The following is a 27,544-nucleotide window of genomic DNA, read 5'->3' as shown; positions in this document are numbered from 1 at the left end:
AAGACTTTTGTAAGACAATACAGAAATGATTCACAATGGTTTTCAAACTAATACAGTACTGGGTAAAAAATTACTATTTGTCAAAAAAATGGAAGCAAACAATTTTTTCTCTTTCAAACTCCAACAGACTATTAAAGCACTATGAATGAGAAATGACGGGGGCACAGCTGTTCTCACCCCACTATTTCATTGTGTCACAACTTGAAATATAAACTTTTTCCAAGTACCAAGATGACCAATTAAGCATGCCATATTATTAGGTTTTAAACACAATCAACCAAGTTTCTTAATAAACACAATTGTTGGCATATCAAAGCAAAATAGCTGATTAACATACAGTCAGGATATATAGAAGTATAATTGTTTATCCATCTAAATATCCCCCAAACACACACTTCACAAGAGAATACAAAACAGATTTGCTTGTAAACATCAACTTTCTGGAAACAAAAGACTTTGGCTAGGTATTTTCGTAGGGTAAAGGATAAATTATATAATGTTTCAGGGTGTTTCTGAGACATTTCTGGCACTTGTGGTCAAGTCACTAATTCATGCACAGGTGTCTCGTAGTCACTTAAAAAAAGAATTTCAAATGCAGGAAAATCAAAAACAAAATCAGAAATTGCTAAAGAAAAACTCAGCAGGTCCAGCAGGGTCTGTGGAGAAAAAGCAGAGTCAATGTTTTAGAGTCAGTGACCCTTCCAAATTTGTTGTAGATATTGCTTGTTCAGAAAGTAAGTTTCTTCAATCACTCTTTCAAAAGAACAAACAAGTTTCACCCTGCACTCCAAAACGAGGTTTTATTACAGAAAAGACAGGTCAGCTGGGTAGCTTGTTCTGAGCTGGTTTCTCTCCATGTGAACCAGAAAAACAAACATAACGTCTCCAGGTTCAAATCTGAGCATACACTTAGGAAATTTCATGAGTGCTTGTTCTAATATTTTAGGAAAAAAACAACTTTGGTTTTGACAGTTTTGCAAAAATTTGAATTGTATCAGATGTGAATACAGCATCTTTTTCAAAGCCTAAAATCCTAATCACAAGTTTCTTTCATACCAGCTTTCTAGTTGCTATCAGTTCTCATTTCTTGTTCAGGCTCAAACTTGCACCTGACCATGTACTTTAAATCAATTTTGCTTTCCTAATAAATTAGGAATTGCATTTATTAAGAAACTTGTTCAATGATGTTTAAAGCCCAATTATAGGACTACTTAATTGGCTGCGTTGGTAGCTAGAAAGACTTCAAAAATTTAATGCTGTGACCCCTAGAGCAATGGGACAAGAATGACTATGTATCCCTCCAGCCTCGGTAATCGCACTTTGATAGCCTATTGGAACTTGCCTGAACAGTGGCCTTAGCAACATGCCCAGTGATAAGTCTATTTCAACAGACAATCTTGCACTTTGACAAGAAATCAGAACTGATCTCAACCAAAAAGCCAGCATAACAGAAACTGGATTATTATTTTAGGCTTTGAAACAGATGCTGTATTCTCATCAGGTTAATAAGTTATTGGCAAAATTGTTGAAAGCAGAGTTGTCTTTCCTTAAATATTGAAACAAGCACTCATGAAATTTCCTCATTTTGCACCAAAGTACTTATTGCCATTCATATGATTCACAGGGAGACTCGTTTAAAAAGACACTCGTGACTACAGAGAATTCTCAACGGCATCTTAAATAAACCACTCTGGGTATTTCCACAATCCTTAAAAACTAACCTAAATTTAAAACTTCTTTCTAACAAATGCCAAACACAAGCCACTGACTTGATTGCAGTTTGAGAATGTTAATTTTTAAATTTTGAATGATAAAACATGATAGAGCTGGATATCAGTGCATAGGCAGAAGCCGAATATTAAGTCTTCAGATGGAATGATGCATGTTGACAAGAGAAACCAGGAACAGATTATTGTACTTACTTGCAAGACACTTTGGAGGGCAAGTGGAAAAGTAAATGCAATAGGCAAGTTGGTTAGAATGGGTTAGACAAGAGTGAAGCAATGTCAGGACAGTCCCAATGAATTGGACAAAAAGATCCAATCTGTCAAAAGGCACTCAGACGTTGCGAAGGACAAGGAGAGCTATTTAATCTGAAGTGTTAAAACGAGGCTTTGGCTTCAATATTTTTGTTCCAGTAACAAGCGTAAATCTGATTGTAAAGTCAAAATATGGAATTTGTGTTGCAGATGTTTTGTACCCTGTCTAGGTGACATCACAGAAGTGCTTCACAGGAGGCTCCCAAGCACTGAGGATGTCACCTAGACAGGGGACGAAATGTCTGCAACACAAATTTCCAGTTCGGCGAACAGAACCACAACAACGAGCACCCGAGCTACAAATCTTCTCACAGACTTTGAACAAAATATGGAATAACGGGAAACACGGGAAGGGGTGTTGGAGGTGACATCTGAGGATTTGAGTGTCAAATGGAAAATAAACAGTAAATTGCAAAGGTAGAGGGATCAAGGATTTGTACTACTGAGTGAGAAAAATGAAAATATGAAGTGAAAGTTAGAAACATCTTAACCAGTCTTTAATTTCATTACTAACCAATATGCATGAGTACAAGTGTCTGCAGATGACTTGTATTGTTCCACCCAATGTGACTCTGCTTCTGCAGATGTTACCTGTGAAGATAAGATAACAAAATTAGAAGTTAAACCAGAAATACTTCCCAATTTAACAGTGACCTAATATCCGCAGCCTCAGTAAGGAAGATGCAGAATTATTACTACAGCAGCAGATCTATTGGCAGTTGTCAATACATTGACTTTCAAAAGTTACAATAAGAACAATACTAATACAGCAGTATACTAATGCCTGGTCCTGCAATGAGGAAAATCAGTTTTTCAGGAGTTAGACATTAGCTCCAAAGTTTAATGTCATAATACAAGAATGCTGACTTCTTACACAGTGCACATTTAATTAGCACATTTTAGTCCACGTTCCTTTACCTTTTTATATTTCTTTTTTAATTCATTGTAAGTCTCCAATTTGAGTTGCTTGCCAGTGTTTGGTCTGTACATCATGAACAGTCTCTTCTTGCTGTTAACTTCTTTAACCAAAATTGCTGTCTTTTTATTATTCCTTATCTGAAACAAACAATAAAACAAACATTGTTATTCACTGAAGATACACTGGGTATGCGGTCTTAGGTCATTATAATGTATTTTACAGTGAAAGCTTACATAAAACAATAAATTAGCTTCAATGAAACTGTCCATGTCTGCTAATTTAGATCTCAGGATGTGATTTCTACAGTTGACTTCAATCCTGGGAGTTATAATTCAGAACGAGGAGCAAGAGCACAAAACTGTTTAACGCAATCCACCATTTAACAGGTATCAGTGGACTTCATGGGCCTCTCACTTGTAAAACGTAAATTCAGAAACTCTTCAGAAAGGCAAATGCTTTCAATGGTATTTATCTAATTCATTAATTTATTGCAATTCCCAAAACTTCTACAAAAGTAGAGTGCTATTTTTCAGGTAAAAAATACTTTGAAACTTTAGTGTCATAAATTGGGATAAATGTCAAAGAAACTACCATTGGAGATATAGAGATTACAAAACTTCCTCAATGGTAGGAATGATGTATTTATGGGTAGAATGGCAAAGTCACAATTTCTGAAGATTGACCCTCAAAGCATGTTCAAATCAGCTATCCATATGGTTTATAGACAATAGACAATAGATGCAGGAGTAGGCCATTCAGCCCTTCGAGCCTGCACCGCCATTCAATATGATCATGGCTGATCATTCCCAATCAGTATCCTGTTCCAGCCTTATCTCCATAACCCTTGACTCCACTATCTTTAAGAGCTCTATCCAACTCTTTCTTAAATGAATCCAGAGACTGGGCCTCCACTGCCCTCTGGGGCAGAGCATTCCACACAGCCACCACTCTCTGGGTGAAGTAGTTTCTCCTCATCTCTGTCCTAAATGGTCTACCCCGTATTTTTAAGTTGTGTCCTCTGGTTCGGCACTCCCCCATCAGCGGAAATATGTTTCCTCCTGCCAGAGTGTCCAATCCTTTCATAATCCTATACGTTTCAATCAGATCCCCTCTCAGTCTTCTAAACTCAAGGCAATACAAGCCCAGTCGCTTCAGTCTTTCCGTGTAAGGCAATCCTGCCATTTAGTTACTGTGTAGATGGTGAATTTAGCAAGGCAATCAACCATAAGTATTAAACGCCCAATCTTGTGCCTTGACAAGAAATAAGAACCAATTTCAACTAGGACGACAACATAAAAGGAAAGTTCTCATCATTTTAGGCTTTGACACAGATACTGTGGCTCAGGTTGAGGTTTGGGACGTACATTTGCTTGCTGAGCTAAAAGGTTCATTTTCAGACATTTCATCACCATGCCAGGTAACAACAACAGTGAGCCTCTGTATAGTGGATCCACAGATTCAAACAAGAAGCACATCGACCTGGACCCAATATACTGACCACTGCAATGGACAGCTGGAACTGAGAACCGGAAGCAGCAGGTACAAACCACTATAAATGCCGGAGGAAACATCACAGAAGCGCTTCACAGGAGGCTCCCAAGCACTGAGGATGTCACCTAGACAGGGGACGAAACGCCTGCAACACAAATTCCCAGCTCGGCGAACAGAACCACAACTAATACTTCTGTCATTTCTTTCAATTCAATTTTAAAATCAGCAATGATATGCTGATGACAATGAAGTGTCAATGGTCCCACCTGCTTTATTAATTTGTTTCAGAGAAGGATATCTTCTATCCCCACCTGTTTGGTGATTTCAGAACAAATTGTAATGGGGTGGATTCTTAATTGCCATCTAGACAACTACAGGTGGATGATAAAATATTGGCCCAACCAGCAATAAAGTGAAATGATTCAAACTGAATTGCCGCCATCCACATTTGTTACAAGCCTTCTCAAATCCATAATCCTGTCAATAAATGCAATTCCTGGTCTGATCCCTCCATGAATTGTAGTAACAGAACAGAAACCTCTAACTACCCAATTTGCACTTCCTATCTACCAAGATGCAAAAGAAAATGCTGCAAATATAGCAGTTAAGTCTGAAAAGGAATGACTTTTTTGTTTTAGTTGCTCTGAATAATTTAATTGAAACCAGATTCCTTTTTTCTCATGTTTCTGGCTTTAACATACTTTTTTAATTAGCTGGAACCTGCAGAATTTTGAAGAATGGAAACCATGAAAGGAAGGGTCTCAAATGTCTTTTCAAAACCACCTTAGTGAAATATCTTGCTACCTTCAAGGGATTTGTGGAAATTCACTCAAATTCTTCAGTTCCTCCGCACCTCCCATTTACAGTGCATTCTTTTTTTTTAAAGAAATGAAAAATTTCCTGCCCCACCCGAGAAACCAAATGCATGTCACTTTACCAGGTTAAATTCCATTTACCACCTGTGTGCCCATCTGACCTGTTCATTGATACCTTCCTTCAGACTACAGCTTGCTCAACAATCATTGTCAATTTTTGCAGTGGTTGCAAACTCTTGAACATCATTTACATTAATTCATGCTTGTACCAACAAAATGGGAGACCTCACCAATATAGCTTTCAATTAACATATTTCACATTTAGCTACCTTGGCAATGCAGTTCATGTGAAACTGCAATCAACAATTAATAATGAGGGACAGGCAGAGTGAAATCAGCCATATTATATGCAGCTTAACTTAATCAATTCCAATTTACTAAAGGACGACTATTACTACTTCAATGCACCAAAATGCGATCTTTTAAATATCAACACATTATCAGTAACCGCAGTGATTTTTCCTGTTCTCCTTGTTTACCTGCATTGACAAATAGAAGCCATCATCTATTCCCGTTTGCTCTGCCCAAATCTTTGTAGCTTCTTCCCAGGACATGCCTCTTTCGACACTTATCTAAAAAAAAATACAAAACACCCCGTACATTTGAAAAATAAGTCAATTCCATATTGATTGACTACAAGACATTCAGACATTAAATCTTCAATGACTTTTAAGACATTTGCTTTTTTGTAACTATTTGCTGATGCTTTGCAATGTTACAATTTGAGGCAGCATGATGGCTCAGTGGTTAAAACTGCTGCCTCTCCATGCCAAGGAGATCATGGTTCAATTCCAGCCTGAGGTAACCATCTGCATGGAGTTTTCACATTCTCCCTGTCTGTATGAGTTTCCTTTGGGTGCTCCAGTTTCCTTCTTCATCCCAAAGATGAGCAGATTAGGTGGACTGGCCATGATAAATTGTCCATAGTGTCCAGGAATGTGCAGGCTAGGTGGGTTAGCCATGGGAAACGCAGATTCAAAGGGATTGGGGCATGTGGGTGGGATGCTCTATGGAGGGTTGGTGCAGACTCAATGGGCTGAATGACCAGATTCTAAGTTTGGGAATGGATATTATCTTATCTGGAGCAATGACCTATGAAGATCAGTTATATATTCAGTCCCTGATCTGTGCTCATCCCAGGTTTGGAAGCAAGATGAGTCACATCCTTACAGGTGAGATAGTGCATTAGGTGATGTCATGCTCCTCATTCTTACCCATCAATTTTCACTAGAAGTACGCATATGGGCATACCTCATGTGGGCATAGGCTAGCTCCATTGATACATTGGCATAACCTTGGAAGACCAAGGAAACTATACTCAGGTGAGGTAAACATTTCTAGGCTACAGGGATGTAAAAGAACAGAACATGCAAAATACAAATCACTGCAACAAATGATCAGACACTTACAGTATAAATTTCAACATGTCCTGAAACAGAATAACCTGGAGTTAAGAATTTCTTTGCTTCTAGTTTCTTCACCTTCTCGTCCCCGGAGCCCAGATCTGTGCATAAACAGAAGCAAATCAGCAACTGCCATGCAATAAACTTCGCTTCACAACAGTTGACAACCAATGACTTACCCAAAATTCCCATATCATATCTTCCATTCTTCTTAGCATTCTGAATGACAGCATTTAAAGTGTCTGAAAAATACTGGAAGAGTGCATTCTGTTGATGTACCTCCATACCAAGGATTCGATTCAAGAATTTGCCAATATTGTTATAGTCTGAAATGAATTTATTACATCGTTAGACTAGGGAATCAACAAAAAAAAAATCAGCAACAAGTCAAATATTTTAATGCATTTTTACCTTTATCCAATGTGAGAAGCCCTGAACGGTCTTCCATATTTATCAAGCCCACACCAATTAATCCCTGCCGAACGTCTAGAAACACAAATAAATGCTGCATGAAGTGTACTCCGTAAGAAATTATAACAATAAAAAACATTATGAAAATCAGTAGTTATGAAACTGCCCCATGTGCCAAGCAAGCCACGTCAGCCACTCTACTAAGTTGGTCACTCTCAGTTGGTAGTGCCCTTGGGCTAATCCAAAAGGCTGAATTCAAGGCCCAGCACAGGATTTAATCACAATGTCCAGCATTGTTACATTAAGTAATATATTGGAAATTGCAAGCCTTAAATTCTTTTATTTAAAATGCAATCTGTGATCCAGACTAGTTTGAAGGTCAGGTGAGAATTTAATCCATTTATATGAATTTCAAAAGCAGAAACATCAATTGCATACTTCAGGTGATTCATACTCAATACAGCAGCATGCAAATATTAATTCAATAAAGCTTGTGATGAGAGTGTTAATACCATAGATAGACACGATGCACAAAGTTGTCTGGTTAACATACTAACTGAAATGTTCCCTCAATGTTCTTCAAGAAAACTCTGCCACTCTGGCATCACCTAGCCCACACAATCCCATGACATGTAACTGATCTTACTGGCAACATTAACAACTCACGACAGTCTTGATGCTGGATTTATTGTTAGAGGAGAAAGTGAGGAGTGTAGATGCTGGGGATCAAAGTCAAAGAATGTGGTGCTGGAAAAGCACAGCCAGTCAGGCAGCATCCAAGAAGGAGAATAGATGTTTTGGGTTTAAACCCTTCAGAAATCAGCCCTGAAGTGTTTATGCCCGAAACGTCAATTCTCATGCAGCTCAGCTGCTGCCTCACTGGCTGAGCATTTTCTTGCACCACATTCGGACTCTACATTTATTGCTGTTTTTGTTGACTTCACTAACATCCAAAAGGATAGTTTAAATAAAATTTGATGCACTTTCTGGCACAAAAAAATTCAGTCCTATCATGCAATATTACAAACTTGATAAAGATCAGAAAAACAAAGAAAATTCAAAGAAGGAACAAATGAACTCAGTTAATACCTATAAAATTATTTAATATCCCAAGTTACACAAATACATACTCATATTGCAAATGTACTAAATAGGTCAACGGCAACATTACAGCATTTATCGTGTAACTCCACATGTATAACTACGCAGGGACAGGTGGCTGGAAAGATAAGCCGGTGTTAGATTAGGCAGATGCTGTGTTAGGCTGGTAGTTGGGCAGAGCACTGTGTGACTTTTATAAACACGATATTCATGTTGGACAGAGCAGAGGCTGCTGGTTCAAGACCTGGCACCAAGAGAAAAAAAATAAGAACAAAATCCTAAATTTTCTTCTTGTGGTGTCAAGCAATTACAATAATGACTATATATGCTTTGGATTTCCTGCAGACATGCAGAGTGTAAATGCAAATCTGGTTTTGTTCAAGTCATCCCACTTTTAATCTCATTGTCAATAGATATTAATTCAATTCATTTTTCAAGGTGTGAATCCAACTCAAAGTATCTTCACAAATTTTATATAATCATAGTGATAGAAATTATGGCACAGAATGACACATTCACCTGTTGTTGCTAGCTCAAGTGGAACAGGCCACTCAAATACCAACCCTTTGTCCAGGCACTTGGTCCCTGTATGTTGGTATGATCAATCTTTAATGTTGTCCAATATTAATCTAATTCTATTTTAAATAGATTTTCTACTCCACTATGTTTCTTCCAAGAAGTGCAAATAAAATGTGTGGATTTTCCATGATTGGTCAAGGAGAAAGCCAGCTCGAAATTATAATTGGAGCTTTATCATTAAAAAATGAATCCAACCACCAGTTTCAATCTCTCGTTAAGGCCCAGCACATTAATTCAATGTACCTGTTTAATTGTATGCAATGAAAGTTTTCATAATACCTTCTCTTTCATCAGCAATTCAATTACTTTAAGTAAAGCTGGTCCAGGCCTTAACAAGAGATTTTGTTTTGAACACAGCTCGCCATCATCATTTGCAAGGGCAGCTAGGAGCATAAACACTGGTCTGCCCAGCAACAACCAAATCCTCAAAATTAAAAAGCTGTTAAACACATGTTTAACAAGTAAAAGGAATATTTTTTAAAAAATGAATAATTTGGGTTGGAAGTTACTGAAAAGTAAGAAATCAACAAAGGTTGTCCAAACAGCTAATATCGGCCTTTAATTCAAAAACACATTCTAAAAGTACAAACAGCGAATAGTTGAGATTTATTTTTGTTTTTAAATTCAGAAATTAAAAAAGTCTGTTTTAGAAGGTTTTCATTTTACGTTGCTAATCCTGTTTTTGAAATAGTGAGCAGTTTTCCTTTAAAATAAGTTGTTTTCTTGTTCCAGAGAGTCCAACATGTGGTAGGTGCTGGAGAAGATTTAATTTTCCCTTCAGAAGAATTTATTGAAGAGGCATTATTTTTATTTAAGTGGTTGACTTTATTTAAATTTTATATGTTTGATACTTTTTTTTCTACTTTAACATTATTTTCTGTAGGTCATGAAATGCAGTTTATTTTATATAAGGAGTTATTGAAACGTTTTTTGGCTTAATGTTATTAAGGCCATATATAGTATACAGAGTGAGATGGCTAGTACGTATTACACAGAATCAGTCAGATAGATGGGCGACTGCCGGGACAATAAGGAGGTAGTTCAAACGTCTCCGGTGGCTAGTCCTCTATCAAATGGATATTCAGCTTTTGGCACTGTTAAAAGGGATAGCCTCCCAAGAAAAATGAAAGGGTCAGTTATGGGATACTTGGAATGATTCTTAAGGTAGGCAGCGTTTGACAAGATCTAATGGAATTATTGTTACAGGGGTCTCTCCTGTCAGGGGCATTGACAGGAGATTGTGGCAGTAAGCTTAAATTTTGGATAGTTTGTTGCTTTCCCGGTGCTAGGATTAACGAACTCTAAATGTTTCAAGTGTATAGTTAGAGGCAAGATTGAGAAACCACTAACTATACACATTGACAGGAATGACATTTTTAGGGAAAAGATTAACGCAGTACAGAGGGAATTTAAAAGGTTAGGTAGAAGATTAAAAAACAAAACCTCAAAAGTAGTAATTGTTGGTTTACTGTCAATACCAAACTCAAACGAAGTGAGGAAGAAAAGGATAAAGGAGATAAAGCCAAAAGAGCTGGTATTACTGTTCAGCAATTCAGGTTTGAGGACAATTGGATTGTCGTCTTTTAGGATAGAGAAGACTTGTTCGAAAAGGATGGGTCCAACATAAACTGGAATGTGACCAATATCTTAACAGGAGATTTGCTCATTCTGTTAAGGGAGACTTTATACTGATAGAATTCCTCCATTTGCCTTCTCTACGCAGCAGTGTAAATGAAAAGAATGATGGGAATTGTTTGGAATGTGAGGAGAGCACATCAATTAAAAAAAGACGAGTCTGTGTCAGAGCATGTAGTAACTCTGAACAACTAAACTGCATTTATTTCAATGCAAGGGGTTTAACAGGTGAGGCTAATGAACTTAAGGCATGTTGAAGAACATGTGATTGGGACATCATAGCTCATACAGAAACCTGGCTGAGATGGACGCGACTGGCAGCTCGATGTTCCAAGTTTTAGATGCTTATAGGAAGGATAGAATAGAGGTGGTGGGGAGCAATTTTTGATTAAGAATACATTACTGCTTTAACTAAGGAAGATGCTTCTGAAAAATCATCCAGTGAAAATATATGGGTAAAAATTACAATTAAGGGCAGATCATTTTGTTGGAATTGTACTCAAGTTATAGATAACTTGGTTCAATTGAATCTCTTAATCAATATAAAAGTGTGCAGAGGCATTCTTGAGAGAAATCAGGAAGGCAAAGAGGGGATAGGAGATCACATTAGCAGCTAAAATAAAAGGATGATCTAAAGAGATTCTACAAATACATTAAGAGCAAGAGGGTAACTAGAGAGGGGTAGGGGCTCTTAGAAATCAAGGAGGTTGTTGTTGTGTTGAACCCCAGGAGATGGGGAGAAATACTAAATGAATATTTTGCAGCAAATTGTTGAAGGTGATTATAAAAGATAGGATTTATGGAGATTTAGAGGCAAAAATTGATCAGGGATAGTCAGCATGGTTTTGTGTGAGGAAAAGGTGTCTCACCAACTTGATTGAGGTTTTTGAGGAAGTTACCAAAAAGCTTGGTGACAGAGCAACAGACATTATTTGAAGTTTACTCAAGCCTTTGACGCAGTTCTGCATGATAAACTAATTAGAAGAGTTAGGTCACATGGGACATGGGTAAGCTTGCCAATTGGATACATAATTGGCTTAACAGCATGAGACCAGGTAAGGGAGGAAGGTTGCTTTTCAATTTGGAGGCCTGTGACCAATGGTATTCCACAGAGATCGGTCCTGGATCCTCTTTTGTTGGTCATTTATATAAAATGATTTGGAAGAGAACATAGAAGGCATGGTTGCTAAGTTGTGGATGACACCAGAATTGGTGACACAGTGAACAGTGAAAAAGGTTTTCTAAGATTACAAATGGATCTTGATCAAGTGGGTCAATGGGCTGAAAAATTGCAGATGGCATTCAATAAATATGAGGTATTGCATTTTGGTACAACAAACAAGAATGGGGCTTATACAATAAATGGTAGGGCCTTGGGTAGTGTTGTAGAACAGAGCAGACACAATTTGTTAATGTTGGTGTCACATATAGACAGGATGGTAAAAAAAAAAGGAGTTTGGCATGCTTGCCTTCATTGTTCAGTCCTCCAAGTATCAGAGTTGGGATGTTATGTTGAAGTTGTACAGGACTGAGGCCTCTTCTGGAATACAGTGTCCAGTTCTGGTCGCCCAGTTATAAGAAGGATACTAACAAGCTGGAAGGGGATTCAAGAAGAGATTTACCAGGATGTGGCCAGGTAAGGAAGGTTTCTGTTATCAAGAAAGGCTTGATAGGCGAGGATTTCTTTTTCATTGGAGCATAGAAGGTTCAGGAGTGGCCTGATAGAAGTTTATAAAATGAATGAGGGGAATAGATAGAGTTGATGGTAGTTGTCTTTTACCCAAGATGGGGAATTTCAACACTGGGGACACATTTTAAAGATGAGAGGATAGAAATTTTAAAAAGACTTAAGAGGTATTTTTTTCAGATACAGTGTGGTTCGAACTCTGAGGAAGTGAATTTAATTTCCTGAGCAAGTGGCGGATGCAGGTACAATTAGAACATTTAAAAGACATTTGGGTGGATACATAAATAACAATGGTTTGGAAGGATTGAGCCAGGAGGGGGCAGGTGGGACTAGTTTAGTTTGGGATTATGTTTGGCATGGACTGCTTGGAACTAGATTTATCTATGAAACTGAATGTATGACTAATTATGAAAATAGTTTTGCTTGTCAGAATGAAAGTATTAGTGCAACATTTATACATGAATCTGTTAGGATTGTATTCAGTTGAGTTTTTGGTGGGCTGAAGCCTAGTGATGGGAGATAAGGAAATAGCAGGAGAACTTAACAAGTACTTTGCGTCAGTTTTCACAGTGGAAGACAGGAGTAATATCCCAAAAATTAAAGGGTGTCACGGGGCTGAGTTGAGTATGGTTGCCATTACGAAAGAGATAGTGCTAGAAAAGTTAAAAAGTCTTAAAATTGATAAATCTCCTGGCCCCGATGGGATACACCCTAGAGTTCTGAGAGAGGTTGCTGAGGAAATAGCAGAGGCATTGGTTGAGATCTTTCAAGAGTCACTGGAGTCAGGAAAGGTCCCGGACGATTGGAAGATGGCTGGAGTAACCCCCTTGTTCAAGAAAGGATCAAGGCAAAAGATGGAAAATTATAGGCCAATCAGCTTAACCTCGGTTGTTGGTAAAATTCTAGAATCCATCATTAAGGATGAGGTTTCTAAATTCTTGGAAGAGCAGAGTCTGATTAGAACAAGTCAACATGGATTTAGTAAAGGGAGGTCATGCCTGACAAACCTGTTGGAATTTTTTGAAGAGGTAACAAGTAGGTTAGACCAGGGGAACCCAGTGGATGTGGTCTATCTGGACTTTCAAAAGGCCTTTGATAAGGTGCCACACGGGAGACTGCTGAGCAAGGTGAGGGCCCATGGTGTTCGAGGTGAGCTGCTGGGATGGATTGAGGATTGGCTATCTAACAGAAGGCAGAGAGTTGGGATAAAAGGTTCTTTTTCAGAATGGCAGCCGGTGACGAGCGGTGTCCCGCAGGGTTCGGTGCTGGGGCCACAGCTGTTCGCATTATATATTAATGATTTGGATGAGGGAACCGGGGGCATTCTAGCGAAGTTTGCCGATGATACAAAGTTAGGTAGACAGGCAGGTAGTACTGAGGAAGTGGGGAGGCTACAGAAGGATCTAGACAGGTTGGGAGAGTGGTCCAGGAAATGGCTGATGGAATTTAACGTGAGCAAGTGCGAGGTCTTGCACTTTGGCAAAAAGAATATAGGAATGGACTACTTTCTAAATGGTGAGAAACTTAATAAAGCCAAAGCACAAAGGGATCTGGGAGTGCTAGTCGAGGATTCTCTAAAGGTAAACATGCAGGTTGAGTCTGTGATTAAGAAAGCGAATGCAATGTTGTCTCTTATCTCAAGAGGGTTGGAATATAAAAGCAGAGATGTACTACTAAGACTTTATAAAGCTCTGGTTAGGCCCCATTTGGAGTACTGTGTCCAGTTTTGGTCCCCACACCTCAGGAAGGACATACTGGCACTGGAACGTGTCCAGCGGAGATTCACACGGATGATCCCTGGAATGACAGGTCTAGCATATGAGGAACGGCTGAGGATACTGGGGTTGTATTCGTTGGAGTTTAGAAGATTAAGGGGAGATCTAATAGAGACGTACAAAATAATACACGGCTTTGAAAAGGTGGATGCTAGAAAATTGTTTCTGTTAGGCGAGGAGACTAGGACCCGTGGACACAGCCTTAGAATTAGAGGGGGTCATTTCAGAACGGAAATGCGGAGACATTTCTTCAGCCAGAGAGTGGTGGGCCTGTGGAATTCATTGCCACGGAGTGCAGTGGAAGCCGGGACGCTAAATGTCTTCAAGGCCGAGATTGATAGGTTCTTGTTGTCTAGAGGAATTAAGGGCTACGGGGAGAACGCTGGCAAGTGGAGCTGAAATGCGCATCAGCCATGATTGAATGGCGGAGTGGACTCGATGGGCCGAATGGCCTTACTTCCACTCCTATGTCTTATGGTCTTATGGAAAATCTATACGATTTGAACAGAAATAGATAGGGTATGCAGGGAGTCTAGAATCAAAGGTCACAGTCTTAGGAATAAACCATTGAGGATTGAGAACGAGGAGAAACTTCTTGAGTGTGCACTGAACCTGTGGAATTCACTAATGCAGAAACAGTTAAGACCAAAACATTGTGGAACTCCAAGTTAAAAGGATCAAAAGGAAATGGGGGGGGGGGGGGGGGGAGGGAGGCAGGCAGGAAGCAGTTGGATGATCAATAAACACTGAACAGTAAAGTAGGTTTGAGGGGCCATGCAGCTCCTACTTTCTACATTTCTATGTAATGAATGGAAAAAGAGAGGACTGTTATGGACCAAACCAAACCCCCTCAAAATATTTAAAGACAGTCAAGTCCCTGGCTTTTCTTACATTAAAAGTGTAAGGTGTTGCGTTTCAGATGCTATTCAATGTTAAGCATAACACACATTATGTTTACATTAGTTAAAATACAGATAAAATAACTCTCTATTGAAACATTTTACAAAGCAACAGATATATTAACTACCACTACTTAAGTCTTCCAAGGTGGTAACATCACAAACACCCTCAACAAGGTCAAATGCAGAAAAATAGATTCGTTTCATGAAATTCTACAGTCCAGTAGGAAAAAGAGAAAACTCAAGAGTGCAGGTGGGAGAGATGTACAACAGCTTCAAGAACCCAGCAACGGACACTGAAAAACAAACTAAAAATCCTGATTGGGTGGCAGCCTGTCCCACCCATTTAGATTGCATCCACTGTTGCACAATTTAAAAAAACTCAAGGCTTCAGCTTGTTTACTTTATGAGGTTCGATAAACAGCTCGGTACCTCTAAGTTAGAATTCCTCTTCAAAAAAAAACTGACAAAATACACCTCAAAGCCATAGTACTGTCACAGCACTGCTTGTAGACTATCGAAAAACATTTTCAAAGCACCTTTCATGTATACTTGCCGAGGATAAGCGGTCATGCTCTGTTATTGTCACTGAATTAATAATTCCCAAGTCCACACTAATATGGGGGCAGGGATTCAAATCCCACCACATTAGCTGGTAGAATTACATTCAATTAATAGACCTGGAATACACACTAATCTATGAAACGGACTCTCCTAATCTGACCTACATGTGACCCCAGATCCACACAACTATCATCGACTTTCACCTGACCTCTGAAATAATCTAAGTTAGTTAGGAACATGCAATACTTTTGGGCAGCACTTTGGTTCAGTGGTTGACACTGCAGCTTTATCGCACTAAGATCCAAGGTTTAATTCCTGCTTTGGGTTACTGCCTGTGTGGAGCTTGCATGTTGTTCCTGTGTCTCCATGGATTTCCTTCAATTGCCTCAGTTTCCTCCCACCGTCCAACGATTTGGAGGTTAGGTGGATTGGCCGTGCTAAATTGCTAATCATGTCCAGGGAGGCGTAGGCTTAGATGGGTTAGCCATAGCGAATGTGGGCTTATGGGGTAGGATAGAGCTTTTGGCCTGGGTGCGATGCTCTTTGGAGGGAGTATGGACTCAATAGCCCAAATGGCCTCTTTCCACATACAGATTATATGATTCTATAATTTAATAGATATAGATAGCCCATGAAAGAATAAAAACAAAATTTGCGAAGTGTTTCACTATTGTAATGACAAGAACGGCAACAGTTTGTCTAAAGCAGTCTCAAAACAATGAGAAATATTAACAGCTCACCTCCCCCTTTCCCCAAAACCTTTTAGACAATGGCATCCACTTGACGGTGAAGGTAGGCCTTTAGTATAACATTGAAGTCAACAACACAGTATTTCCTCAGCACTACATTAAGTGCTATCTTAAAGAGCTTGTGATCAACTCTAACCAAGGCTTGAGCGCTCAGATATTTAATTCAAAGAAAAAACCCTAATGAAACAAGCCCACGTTGATTAGAGAGAAAAAAACTGGGCACATATCAGTATGCAAAGTCGAATAAACAAACTGTCTGCAGCAGTTGTTAAGATTAATTAACCTAATTATATAGTTATACTTCTATAGAAAACCATTAAGTGAAAATCCTGACAACCCGAACAGAAATGGAATAAAATGTACTGCACCTTTGAAAAAGTCTCCAACATAGTCTTTAGGTGATGACACCAGTGGACTATCCAAATTTACAATAGATTTCATGACTATTTCCAAGGCATTCCTTCCATACTGCAGAAGTATCAAACAAGCAAACAGTTAATTTATTTACAGCAAGAATGCTACACAACACAATGCAGAAGAATATTTTGTGTTAAAAGAATGTTAAAAGTTGGCATGTTAGGCATTATGTGGGCAAAATAATTTCACACCTTCCAAGTGTGAAGCAGAGAAGGTGCACAAAGTGAGTTATCGAAATACTTTAAAAAGTGGTTATGGAAAAATTTTCATGTTAAATACTTGATTGAAATTAAATATAAAGTCCATTTAAATGATTCTAAACAAAATAAAAACATTACCTTGTTATCAAAATTGAACCTACTCAAATCTCTGGTTTCAGTGGCTCGTCTGTCACCATGCGTAAGAGCACCCTATGCAAAGGAGGAAACATTAGCTTAAAAAACACATTTTGGTATGCAACCTTTCCTATGAAAGGGAACACGAGTGACCAGAGAAGGATAAACGAAAATAGTATCTTATTTATTGGGTCAGACATCTGCTAAATTGTTGCCGTATTGACTGCAGTTTTCAGTTAAAATGGCTAATTCAAAACAGTAACTTTCAAATTTGTGGGAAGTTTCATTTTCACAGAAAACTCCAAGCCCCCGCATCTATTCCTATCATTTTGTTCAAAATAATCTAAATAGGTCCTTGCAGCTCATGAACACAGAAGCATTGATGCAGACCAATTACTGTCTTACAAGATGAAAAAACACAGCTTCAATGAAATGAGTCTTGTGATCCTACTGAAAACACCAGTTTCTTAAATAGTTGTTGGGACTCAGTTCAGTCAATCAAATATGAACTTGAATCAAATTAAATAGGAATCATATTCAGTGTTCAAATGGTCTCTGAAACATCAAGCCATGAAAGGGCACTTTGACCTCAATGCAGGTAGCTGCTGCAGATTACAGGGATGCAAATAAAATAAAAGTAAAATGCACTGCGGGTTTGGCAGCTTCGACAAAAAGACAAAGTTAATGTTTGAATATTATTCATTACAAATGTTAATTCGTTCGAGAGACACTACATATTTCCAGCATTTCCCATTTTAGTTTTGGATTTCTAGCTTATGCAGTGCTTAGCTTCCCTAGAAAATGCAAAATCTTTCTTCTCTGCTGGAGTCATACTCTGAATCACTTGCTTAAGTGAGAACAGTTCATTGCATGTGGTACATTGTCATTTTCTGAACTGGGGAGAGAAGACTTGTATGTAAGTGAGGATACTTTCACAGACCACTGTATTATATTATTCAGAATACTGAGTCCAACTAATCACAATGAAGTACAGCACAAAAGCAGTAAACATATGACAACATATCTGTCAAAGATCTCACACCATTGTAATTTAGACAGTCATTCATACAGCAGAATGAGAGAGAGATGGTCAAAGAAGTTGAGTACATTTTAGTACATTGTTTCAGCTCTGTCCCATAAGTTGCTCTTACAATAAAAGCAGGGAATGTACAAAACTGTTTTAAAAGACGTTAACTTACCAAACTTTCCAGTCTTTTTGCAACAATTGAAGCAAATCTTTGTTCCCCTGCCAATTCAGAGATGAGAAAAACATACTCAGGAGAAGTCACTTGGTTTGACCGATGGGTTCTACCTGCAAATAAAATATCATTTTCACAATTACAGCAAATAAAAATCAACTTCAGTTAACCAGGTACTGTTGAGACTGGTTAGAAGCTATTCTTTGGGTATCCTTACATCCATATTTACATGTAGTAGTAGAACTGCATTAAGATAAAACAAAGAATTGTGGATGTTGGAAACAACAAAATTTTTTGGTGAAACTCAGTCTGGCAACACCTGTGAGGAGTCACCAGACTTGAAATGTTAACTCTGCTTTCTTCCCACAGATACTGCCAGACCTGTCGAGTTTAACCACAATTTTGTTTGTTACAAATAGCATTGCATCAATTACACGTGAACTTTACAAATAAATTCAACTACCAAAGCTTTTGAGCCATCTCGAAGCAGCAATACAACACACCCAATCAATCCACAGTACAGGGTGCATACAGACCATTGACAAGTCACAAATCATGTCACTTATGACCAAATAAGGATTGCAGATATTCACAAGTAACAATAAACATAAGGTACAGCCCAACTATTCTTTCCACATTTTCTTGATGTCAACAGTCATCCTGATCCCATGCATCTGTTCTGTTTTATCCCTCTGTTCCCATTCCCTTAAAGGCCCAAGAGAATTCTTTACTCAAGTGTTTATAAAAATCTCTGCTTCAACCGAACTCTGCCTCAAAAGCTTGTATGCGAAAGAAATTTGCACTGGTTTCTGCACTAAATTTCTTCCAATCTAATATCTATGCCACTCATTTTAGACCCTTCAAATCACTTTGTCCCACTCCTGTGAAATCACATTTACCTAATCTGGACAAAAATAGCCCTTAACTCCCACAAGCAAACAAACAGGTTGTTTTCAAAGCCTACAACAAAAACACTTTTCAACTTGTACTTAGCTTTACCTTGAGGTAGCTTTACAGGACCTTGAGAAAAAAAAACATGATACTCAATCTGATGCTACCACAATCCCACTTGCAAAATAACAATAAGCATGCTCTGGTCTTCTATTAAGCATTAAATTTAATTCAGTCTGCCTGACAGTTTGTTGCTTTAAAAAGGTCAACGTAAAATGCGATTGCGTTTCCTGATCTGGAAACTTTAAAGAAGAGATACAAGAGCTGCTAAGGTACCTGTATACATGAACCCCTTGCAAATTCAAATAATTGCACATTACCCTTAGTCTACAAGACTTCACAGATGCATAAATACGCCATTCAGCCTGTCTAACTTTCTCCATTCAATCAGGCCATGACTGGTCAGTAACACAACACCATTTACACATGTCGCACCATTTCTGGTAACATCCTTCTTTAAAGTTAAAAATCACACAACACCAGGTTATAGTCCAACAGGTTTAATTTGAAGCACACTAGCTTTCGGAGCGCTGCTCCTTCATCAGGTGATAGTGGAGCACCTGATGAAGGAGCGTCACTCCGAAAGCTAGTGTGCTTCAAATTAAACCTGTTGGACTATAACCTAGTGTTGCGTGATTTTTAACTTGGTACACCCCAGTCCAATACTGGCATCTCCATATCCTTCTTTAAAAATCTTTATATCTCAGTTGAAAATGCAATTTCAACTAAGTTTTCATCATTCTTTAAATTAAAAAAGTCCCTTCTAACGCAACTCCTGAATGGCCAAATCCCCCTTTAATAATACTCAAATGTCTGGAATACAAGATTACTAAATAAACATTAGCAAATTAAACAAAATTTTAAGATTATCTCACCAAATTGCTGAATAGCACGGTCTGCACTCCAAGGCAATTCCAAGGTCATGTGCACACGTCGCCTCTGGTTCTTAACTCTGCGATCTGCTTGCAATGATATACCAGAACTGGCTGCTTCCGAAATGATTGCAATATTCTGATAAGCAAATAGGACAATTTGTTATAATAGTATGTACAACTTGGGATCGAAAAGAAGTTCAATTACTCATACCTTCTCTCCATCCATAAACCGCTGTTTTTCTGTTATATTCAGAATTTCAACAGGAACATCAAGTTCAGATCTAGATTCATAAGATATGCTACCATCATCATTGCTCACAACTCTGCCTTTCCGGCCAGTCATCTAAGAAAATAAAAGTTATAATTAACAAATGTAATCAATTTTCATTTAAAGAGACTTTATTCAAGCAGGTCAGTTTAGGAACCAACCAAAATAATTTCAAGCAGAAGCTAACAAAACTGTGTTACATCATACAAGTTACTTTGATTAAAGGTCAAATGTTAGCAAATGTGCAGCAAAACAAAATTACATTCCCTAACATTATATGTTCTGCCCAACTCTACAGTAGCCATAAAATTAATACTGACACGATATGAAAAATGGAATAAGAGCAAGCAGTTGCAGAAGCAAAAACAGAAAGCAAACACTTATGAAGTTGAAGGTGTGTATCGTACCTTTACGAGACTGTGAACACTTTTGCACAGAGCTTACAAGTACCTATAATATGACTAGCTTACAGTGTCAGTGTACTGGAAAATTGAAAATGTAACATTAGGTTGTGAAATGAGTACCTGAGTTGGTTGCTGTTTTGACAACAAATCAAATTTAACTAGTTTACATTATACCTCAGGACACTAAAACACAATCAAGTTTGTATTTATTATTTCGCTAACATCAAACCAATGAGAACAATCCGATGTTGGGGGTATAAAAAAGACAGGCAGTTTGAAAGTCAGACAGTAACCATCATAGAGAGAGACCCAAAAGATTGAAACACACTATCATATGAAACATATTCGCAGTCAAAGAAAGACGATGGCCATGGGAGATCTTCAGCCAGAAAACAGATGCCGGAGACGACAACCACCATACGGTTTTGAACTTAAGTTGATGTAATTTTACTAAATGTTTTATTGGAACAGTATACTGTTAGAGTTGGAGGCAGGTAACAATTAGTTGGGAGGGGGGTGCTGGGGAGGTTTTAGAGTTGTGAATAGTTGTTATTTAATGTTCACTCTTCAAGTTAAAGAATACATTGGTATTGTTTTCTTTAATTAATAGAATCTGGGAGTTCTCAGTCACTCATATTTTAACAGGTTACGAGGAGAGGTGAGCTTTTGTGGGTGTCTATTTTAAATTATAGAGGGGATCACCACCATGTCATAACATGACCACTTGGGGAATTCTACCCGACACGTCTAAAGATCTGTGGCCCAAAGATCACACCTTTCAGATGTATTGTCAGCTGTGCGTTTAGTCCAACTTCGCCTATATTTCCTTTTGGTCTCCAAGACACTCCACAGAACTGTTTGATCATTTGCTCTATTCTCTTGTGATATTAACCATTCATTTTAACACTTCTGTGAAGCATCTTAGGATGTTTGCCTGCATTGAAGTCAGTAGATAAATAGAAATCTTCATTGTAAATTCAACATTGCCAGAATACTTTCTTCAAACTAACCTCTGCCACGTTATCTGGACCACCAAGCTCATCTATTAATTCATCCAGGGTGTTGGGAGGCAGGTCTTCAGCAAGCCTCTCCAACTTCTCAAGCAACTCTCGTTTCAATTGTTGCGCTCTTTCTACTGCATCTTCACTGGCTACAATACTATGGCTGCTATTACCTATTGGTTTTATTTGGAGAAGACAGGGAAAAAGAAAATAAAACATGTTAACAGGAAGGGACTTGAGAAATTTCAAAATATTTAAACCTGTGCTAGAGTGTCAATATGCAGTACAGACATTAATGCAGGTTTGTCTCTACCAAACAAACATCGCTCTGAAGCGGAGTTAAATTTCTACCTATAACTAACTGAAATTTTTTACATTTCCACTATCAGTACCTGAAGGAATTGTATTGTTTGTTGTGCTACTGACTGTGGTAGTTGAGAAACTAGGCTTTTTTGATCCAAGGCCAGATGCTAGTAAGGCACTTTGAATAGAATCAGGATCAATACTTTTCTTTTTCTTCTTCTTGTCTTTGTCTTTCTTGCGGTCCTTCCTCACTAACCAAGGATCTGTTAGAGACAGCAGAAAAAAGTTGAACAGCAAACAGAAATTGAATATTCATCAAAATGGAAGGAAGATTCACCACCCAAAAGGCGCAGAAACACTGAAGCTGCACAATGAACCAGTTTAGGGCTTTGTTGATTATTTAGTATCATGACAACTTTTCACATGCACCAATGGCATGCAAAAAAAATTTTGAGAGACAAAGAAATACATTTCTCATTGATAACTCCTTTAAACCCTTACCCTCCGTTCCAGAAAAGTTACTTGGGGCTGTGAACAGTACACCTTCCTTCCAATTCCCACCGTGACTTTCTACCCATCATGGTATCATTCTCCTCAGCAAACTCAACACCTTATTCAAGATGCAAACACCAAAATTGCATTCCTCCTTTCTAAATCACAGCCCAACTCCTTTCATCCTCTTTTGAAACTAAAAAAATTGGATTCTTTTGTCCCAAAGTCACTTTTTTGCTACAGCATTGTCTCACCCATGCTGAGCTATTATCACTTCTCAGAATATAATCTAGGTTCTGACATAACCAAACTAATCTCTAATTCTCAGACAAACTCCTTTCATATTCTTGACGTCACAAAACTAACTGACCTCAAAAATGGATACACAAATTACTATAACTACTCCAAAGTAAAAACAATGACTGCAGATGCTGAAAACCAAATACTGGATTAGTGGTGCTGGAAGAGCACAGCAGTTCAGGCAGCATCCAACGAGCAGCGAAATCAACGTTTCGGGCAAAAGCCCTTCATCAGGAATAAAGGCAGTGAACCTGAAGCATGGAGAGATAAGCTAGAGGAGGGTGGGGGTGGGGAGAGAGTAGCATAGAGTACAATGGGTGAGTGGGGGAGGAGATGAAGGTGATAGGTCAAGGAGAGGGTCGAGTGGATAGGTGGAAAAGAAGATAGGCAGGTCGGACAAGTCAAGGAGACAGTAACTGAGCTGGAAGTTTGAAACAAGGATGAGGTGGGGAAAGGGGAAATGAGGAAGCTGTTGAAGTCCACATTGATGCCCTGGGGTTGAAGTGTTCCGAGGCACAAGATGAGGCGTTCTTCCTCCAGGCGTCTGGTGGTGAGGGAGCGGCAGAGTGGGAGGGGGAGTTGAAATGTTGGGCCACGGGGCGGTTTGGTTGATTGGTGCGGGTGTCTCGGAGATGTTCCCTAAAGCGCTCTGCTAGTCGGCGCCCAGTCTCCCCAATGTAGAGGAGACCACATCGGGAGCAACGGATACAATAAATGATATTGGTGGATGTGCAGGTGAAACTTTGATGGATGTGGAAGGCTCCTTTAGGGCCTTGGATAGAGGTGAGGGAGGTGGTGTGGGCACAGGTTTTACAGTTCCTGCGGCGGCAGGGGAAAGTGCCAGAATGGGAGGGTGGGTCGTAGGGGGGTGTGGACCTGACCAGGTAGTCATGGAGGGAACGGTCTTTGCGGAAGGCGGAAAGGGGTGGGGAGGGAAATATATCCCTGGTGGTGGGGTCTTTTTGGAGGTGGCGGAAATGTCGGTGAATGATTTGGTTGATGCGAAGGTTTGTAGGGTGGAAGGTGAGCACCAGGGGCGTTCTGTCCTTGTTACGGTTGGAGGGGTGGGGTCTGAGGGCGGAGGTGAGGGATATGGACGAGATGCGTTGGAGGGCATCTTTAACCACGTGGGAAGGGAAATTGCGGTCTCTAAAGGAGGAGGCCATCTGGTGTGTCCGATGGTGGAACTGGTCCTCCTGGGAGCAGATACGGCGGAGGCGGAGAAATTGGGAATACGGGATGGCATTTTTGCAAGAGATAGGGTGGGAAGAGGTGTAATCCAGGTAGCTATGGGAGTCAGTGGGTTTGTAAAAAATGTCAGTGTCAAGTCGGTCGTCACTAATGGAGATGGAGAGGTCCAGGAAGGGGAGCGAGGTGTCAGAGATAGTCCAGGTAAATGGAGGTCCTGGGCCTCCTTCACTGCCGCTCCCTCACCACCAGACGCCTGGAGGAAGAACGCCTCATCTTCCGCCTCGGAACACTTCAACCCCAGGGCATCAATGTGGACTTCAACAGCTTCCTCATTTCCCTTTCCCCCACCTCATCCTAGTTTCAAACTTCCAGCTCAGTTACTGTCTCCTTGACTTGTCCGACCTGCCTATCTTCTTTTCCACCTATCCACTCCACCCTCTCCTCCTTGACCTATCACCTTCATCTCCTCCCCCACTCACCCATTGTACTCTATGCTACTCTCTCCCCACCCCCATCCTCCTCTAGCTTATCTCTCCATGCTTCAGGCTCACTGCCTTTATTCCTGAAGGGCTTTTGCCCGAAACGTCGATTTTGCTGCTCGTTGGATGCTGCCTGAACTGCTGTGCTCTTCCAGCACCACTAATCCAGTATATAACTACTCCACTTGACCAGGAGTGGAATTTCTATTATGCATTCAATTCCTTTGAAAGTTCAGGATTTGCCCCAACTATCCTACGACATATTATGTCCTGCCTGCCATTCCACCTCCCGTGTGCATCAGCAATAATGGCTAATTCAGTACAAAAGCTATCACCAACAGATCATTCCACGTGCTCAGACTATGTCCACATTGGGGCATCAGTCTACATTTTCCAGTTTTTGAAGTGAAGCTTATATGATAATCCTTGCCTACTGCCAACTACATTTCTAGAATTCTCTCCTACACCAAAAGCCAAGCTAAGAGCTCTCGCACCATCAGAAGACTCAAAGTTTATTCCTTCAGTCCTCCTTTAATCACATCCCCTACTCTGACCGATTTATGCTAAGAGTCAAAAGGTCCCCCACTTCCAAAGAAATATCCTGCAATGTTGAACGTGAAGATACTATGCAAGTTGCATAGTACATTTAAAGTGTTTGATGTCCAACTGTTGAAACACTCATTTAGTGCTAAACTGACTACTACAAAAAGGATAATTTGCTGAATCATGCTCGCACTTCTCCATCTGCAAATTACCTGCCATAACGATCACCATTTTCACTGACTTACCATCTTCTTCGTTCGAAGATTCATCTCTGAAAGGATTGAAGTCATCATCACCAGAACTGACCGACAGAAAACTTTCTTCATCACTGCCTTCACTTTCAGATACTTCAGACTCACTCTCTGAAGAGCTGCTTCCAGCAAGTCCTTTGCTCTTACGAGGTTTCTTTGCTTCCCTTTTGTCCTCATTAGCTGAAAATGAAAATTTGTAAAAGGTTTTCTTTTTTAAAAAAAAAACTTAGTGGGTTGAGGGAAAGCAACATAACTGCCTGGAGAAATGGAGAGTTTAAGAGTACAGATGAAAGACTGTGGTGTTATGGGGAGAATGAATAAGACTGTAGGAAAATTCAGCAGCTGGGTGAGGCAAAGTCACAGAAGAATTTTGAAAGGATGCTGTCTTGGCTATTCACATGGTGCTATAGCCTCAATGATGGGGAGCATTGTGACTGAACGATTTTCAATGTATTAAAGAACTAATTAAGTCAAACTATTTAACTAGATGGATGCAAAACTCCATTATGCAAATATCAGTTACACTAAAGTGCAAAGATTACAGAACTTACAATCTCAAATATACAACAACATATACAGATTCATTTCCAATGAAAACAGCTCAACAAATCAGATTTAGTTTACATTCTGAAAGAATGATCTTTCATCAGTGCCACACCCACTGGTAGCCACAAGGTATGAAGCAACCAGCATCTCAATCAGCAATATCAAGAAAGCTTGTACCTTTTCGCTTTTTTCCTTTGCTGTGTCTTGATGGACTGTCAGTGGGAGAGTCATGATTACTGGACACAGTCATATCTATCCCCAACAAACTGTACAGCTTCTTTCTGTCAGGTGCTGGGAAGTGTTTCTCAATCAAAGACTGAAGGACTCCTCTGAAATTATTTCAAAAATGTTTTAATAATCAAATTATGTAAACAATTACCCTGTATTCTTCAATCTGAAGACATTTTAAGATTCTGGCTGTTGTGACTAATTTGATAGGTATTATCAGCTCTAATTTATTATATACATAATAGGTATGGTGTGCATCTTTGGGTCTGAGGCAAATTGCTTTCTAGCAGGAATCAGTAAATAATTGTTGGGTCTGCAGTCGACGTTTTACCTCTGATAATAGCTGTAAACTCAGCACAGGTCAAATATAACCTTATTTTGGTCAGTATGGCTGGTCTGTTCTGCCATAGAGAAATCCTCACCAAAATGAGTAGTTTTTAAATAGAACACAAAACTGAAACACTTCAAGCCATAACAGAAGACCTACTATTAAGATTCAATTTGCAAAACTGAGGGGATGAATCCTTTCCAGGTCTTCTGTTTAGAACTTAAAAGACTAAACTTTTTTATTCTGCTGTCTGCAGTGACATGTCAGGAGTAAGTAAAAAAAGGTAATTAAGTAGCTGAAAAAGGACATTGAGACGTTCTGAAATTGTGGAAGCCAATACAAAAATCAGTCTTTATTTCTAACAGCATGCTTGCAAACGACCAACCGAGTGTGGTGCTGGGTTGATTTTTGTGTAGGACCATGTTTCAAATCTTCCCATGTGTCACATTTTCCATTGCCCAAGGTCTCATTCATATGTTACTGAAAATGGCAAACCTTTGTAGTGGCATTTCTATGGGTTACCTGCAGTAATTGTTTGAAATATTTAGACTATATAGCCTTAAATTGTCCAACAAGCCACACAAATCCAACCTGGGCTTGAAATTTTGAAATGTTTGACGTGGGCAATGAACAAAAGAACTGACCTTTAAATTCAAGACTATTAAAATAAACACTGCGAGTAGCTTTAAAAATTACATTTCTACATCCACTCTTGTTTGAGAGCTTTCATAAAGTTGACAAAGAACGTGCAGTTATAGAGGTAAAGCCTAATGAAATCTAGTAATCAAGAATTTCACAACTAAGTAATGAAATCAGCAAGACAAATATATCAGCAATTAAAAGGTATCCTAAATCATGAAGGATTTGTATAAAATTTTCCTTCCTTGCACCGGATATTTACGTTCAACTGCACATGTAACAAACATGTAAAATTCCAAGTCACAAATGATTGCACAGTAAGATAAAGCCAACAGTAACTTTCAGCTGCATAACTAATTTAGAGACCTGAGTTGATAGTTTACACAAGGTATTTTTATAGAAATTGGCAAGAGTAATTGATGCATTTTAGAAAATTATTGAATAATTCACAATTACAGGCAGTAATACTATTTAAACATACTTAGCAGTTGAAACAAAATCATTCAGTTCACCACCACCTTCCTCCAGAGCTTCAAGAGTTCTTGCTTCTCCAGTAGATTGTAGACCAATAACCACGCACTACAATTCCAAAATAAAACTATTAGAACAGGTTACATCATTTTAGTCAACAATTGTCTGTACAATTATCCCTTTAAACTTTATTTAA

At 39.0% G+C, this 27,544-nt stretch overlaps 1 protein-coding gene across 2 annotated transcripts in view; it reads right to left on the bottom strand.

Moving 5' to 3' along the window:
- Positions 1–27,544, bottom strand: part of sbno1 (strawberry notch homolog 1 (Drosophila)) — a 98,072-nt gene that overhangs the window by 8,809 nt on the left and 61,719 nt on the right. For both annotated transcript variants that reach the window (XM_072587619.1, XM_072587620.1), the window contains exons 14-29: positions 27,359–27,456; positions 25,860–26,011; positions 25,131–25,316; positions 21,970–22,143; positions 21,587–21,750; positions 20,116–20,247; positions 19,905–20,040; positions 18,079–18,191; positions 16,883–16,954; positions 16,496–16,595; positions 7,139–7,213; positions 6,907–7,053; positions 6,734–6,828; positions 5,804–5,896; positions 2,958–3,095; positions 2,554–2,630 (exon numbers count right to left, since the gene is read on the bottom strand). In XM_072587619.1, the coding sequence (XP_072443720.1) occupies positions 2,554–2,630; positions 2,958–3,095; positions 5,804–5,896; positions 6,734–6,828; positions 6,907–7,053; positions 7,139–7,213; positions 16,496–16,595; positions 16,883–16,954; positions 18,079–18,191; positions 19,905–20,040; positions 20,116–20,247; positions 21,587–21,750; positions 21,970–22,143; positions 25,131–25,316; positions 25,860–26,011; positions 27,359–27,456 (1,952 nt within the window). The remainder of the gene's footprint in view (positions 1–2,553; positions 2,631–2,957; positions 3,096–5,803; positions 5,897–6,733; positions 6,829–6,906; positions 7,054–7,138; positions 7,214–16,495; positions 16,596–16,882; positions 16,955–18,078; positions 18,192–19,904; positions 20,041–20,115; positions 20,248–21,586; positions 21,751–21,969; positions 22,144–25,130; positions 25,317–25,859; positions 26,012–27,358; positions 27,457–27,544) is intronic.

Source organism: Chiloscyllium punctatum, chromosome 17 (genome assembly GCF_047496795.1).
Source record: "Chiloscyllium punctatum isolate Juve2018m chromosome 17, sChiPun1.3, whole genome shotgun sequence".
In the NCBI taxonomy this organism is placed as follows: Eukaryota; Metazoa; Chordata; class Chondrichthyes; order Orectolobiformes; family Hemiscylliidae; genus Chiloscyllium; species Chiloscyllium punctatum.
This window is presented reverse-complemented; position numbering and strand designations above follow the sequence as displayed.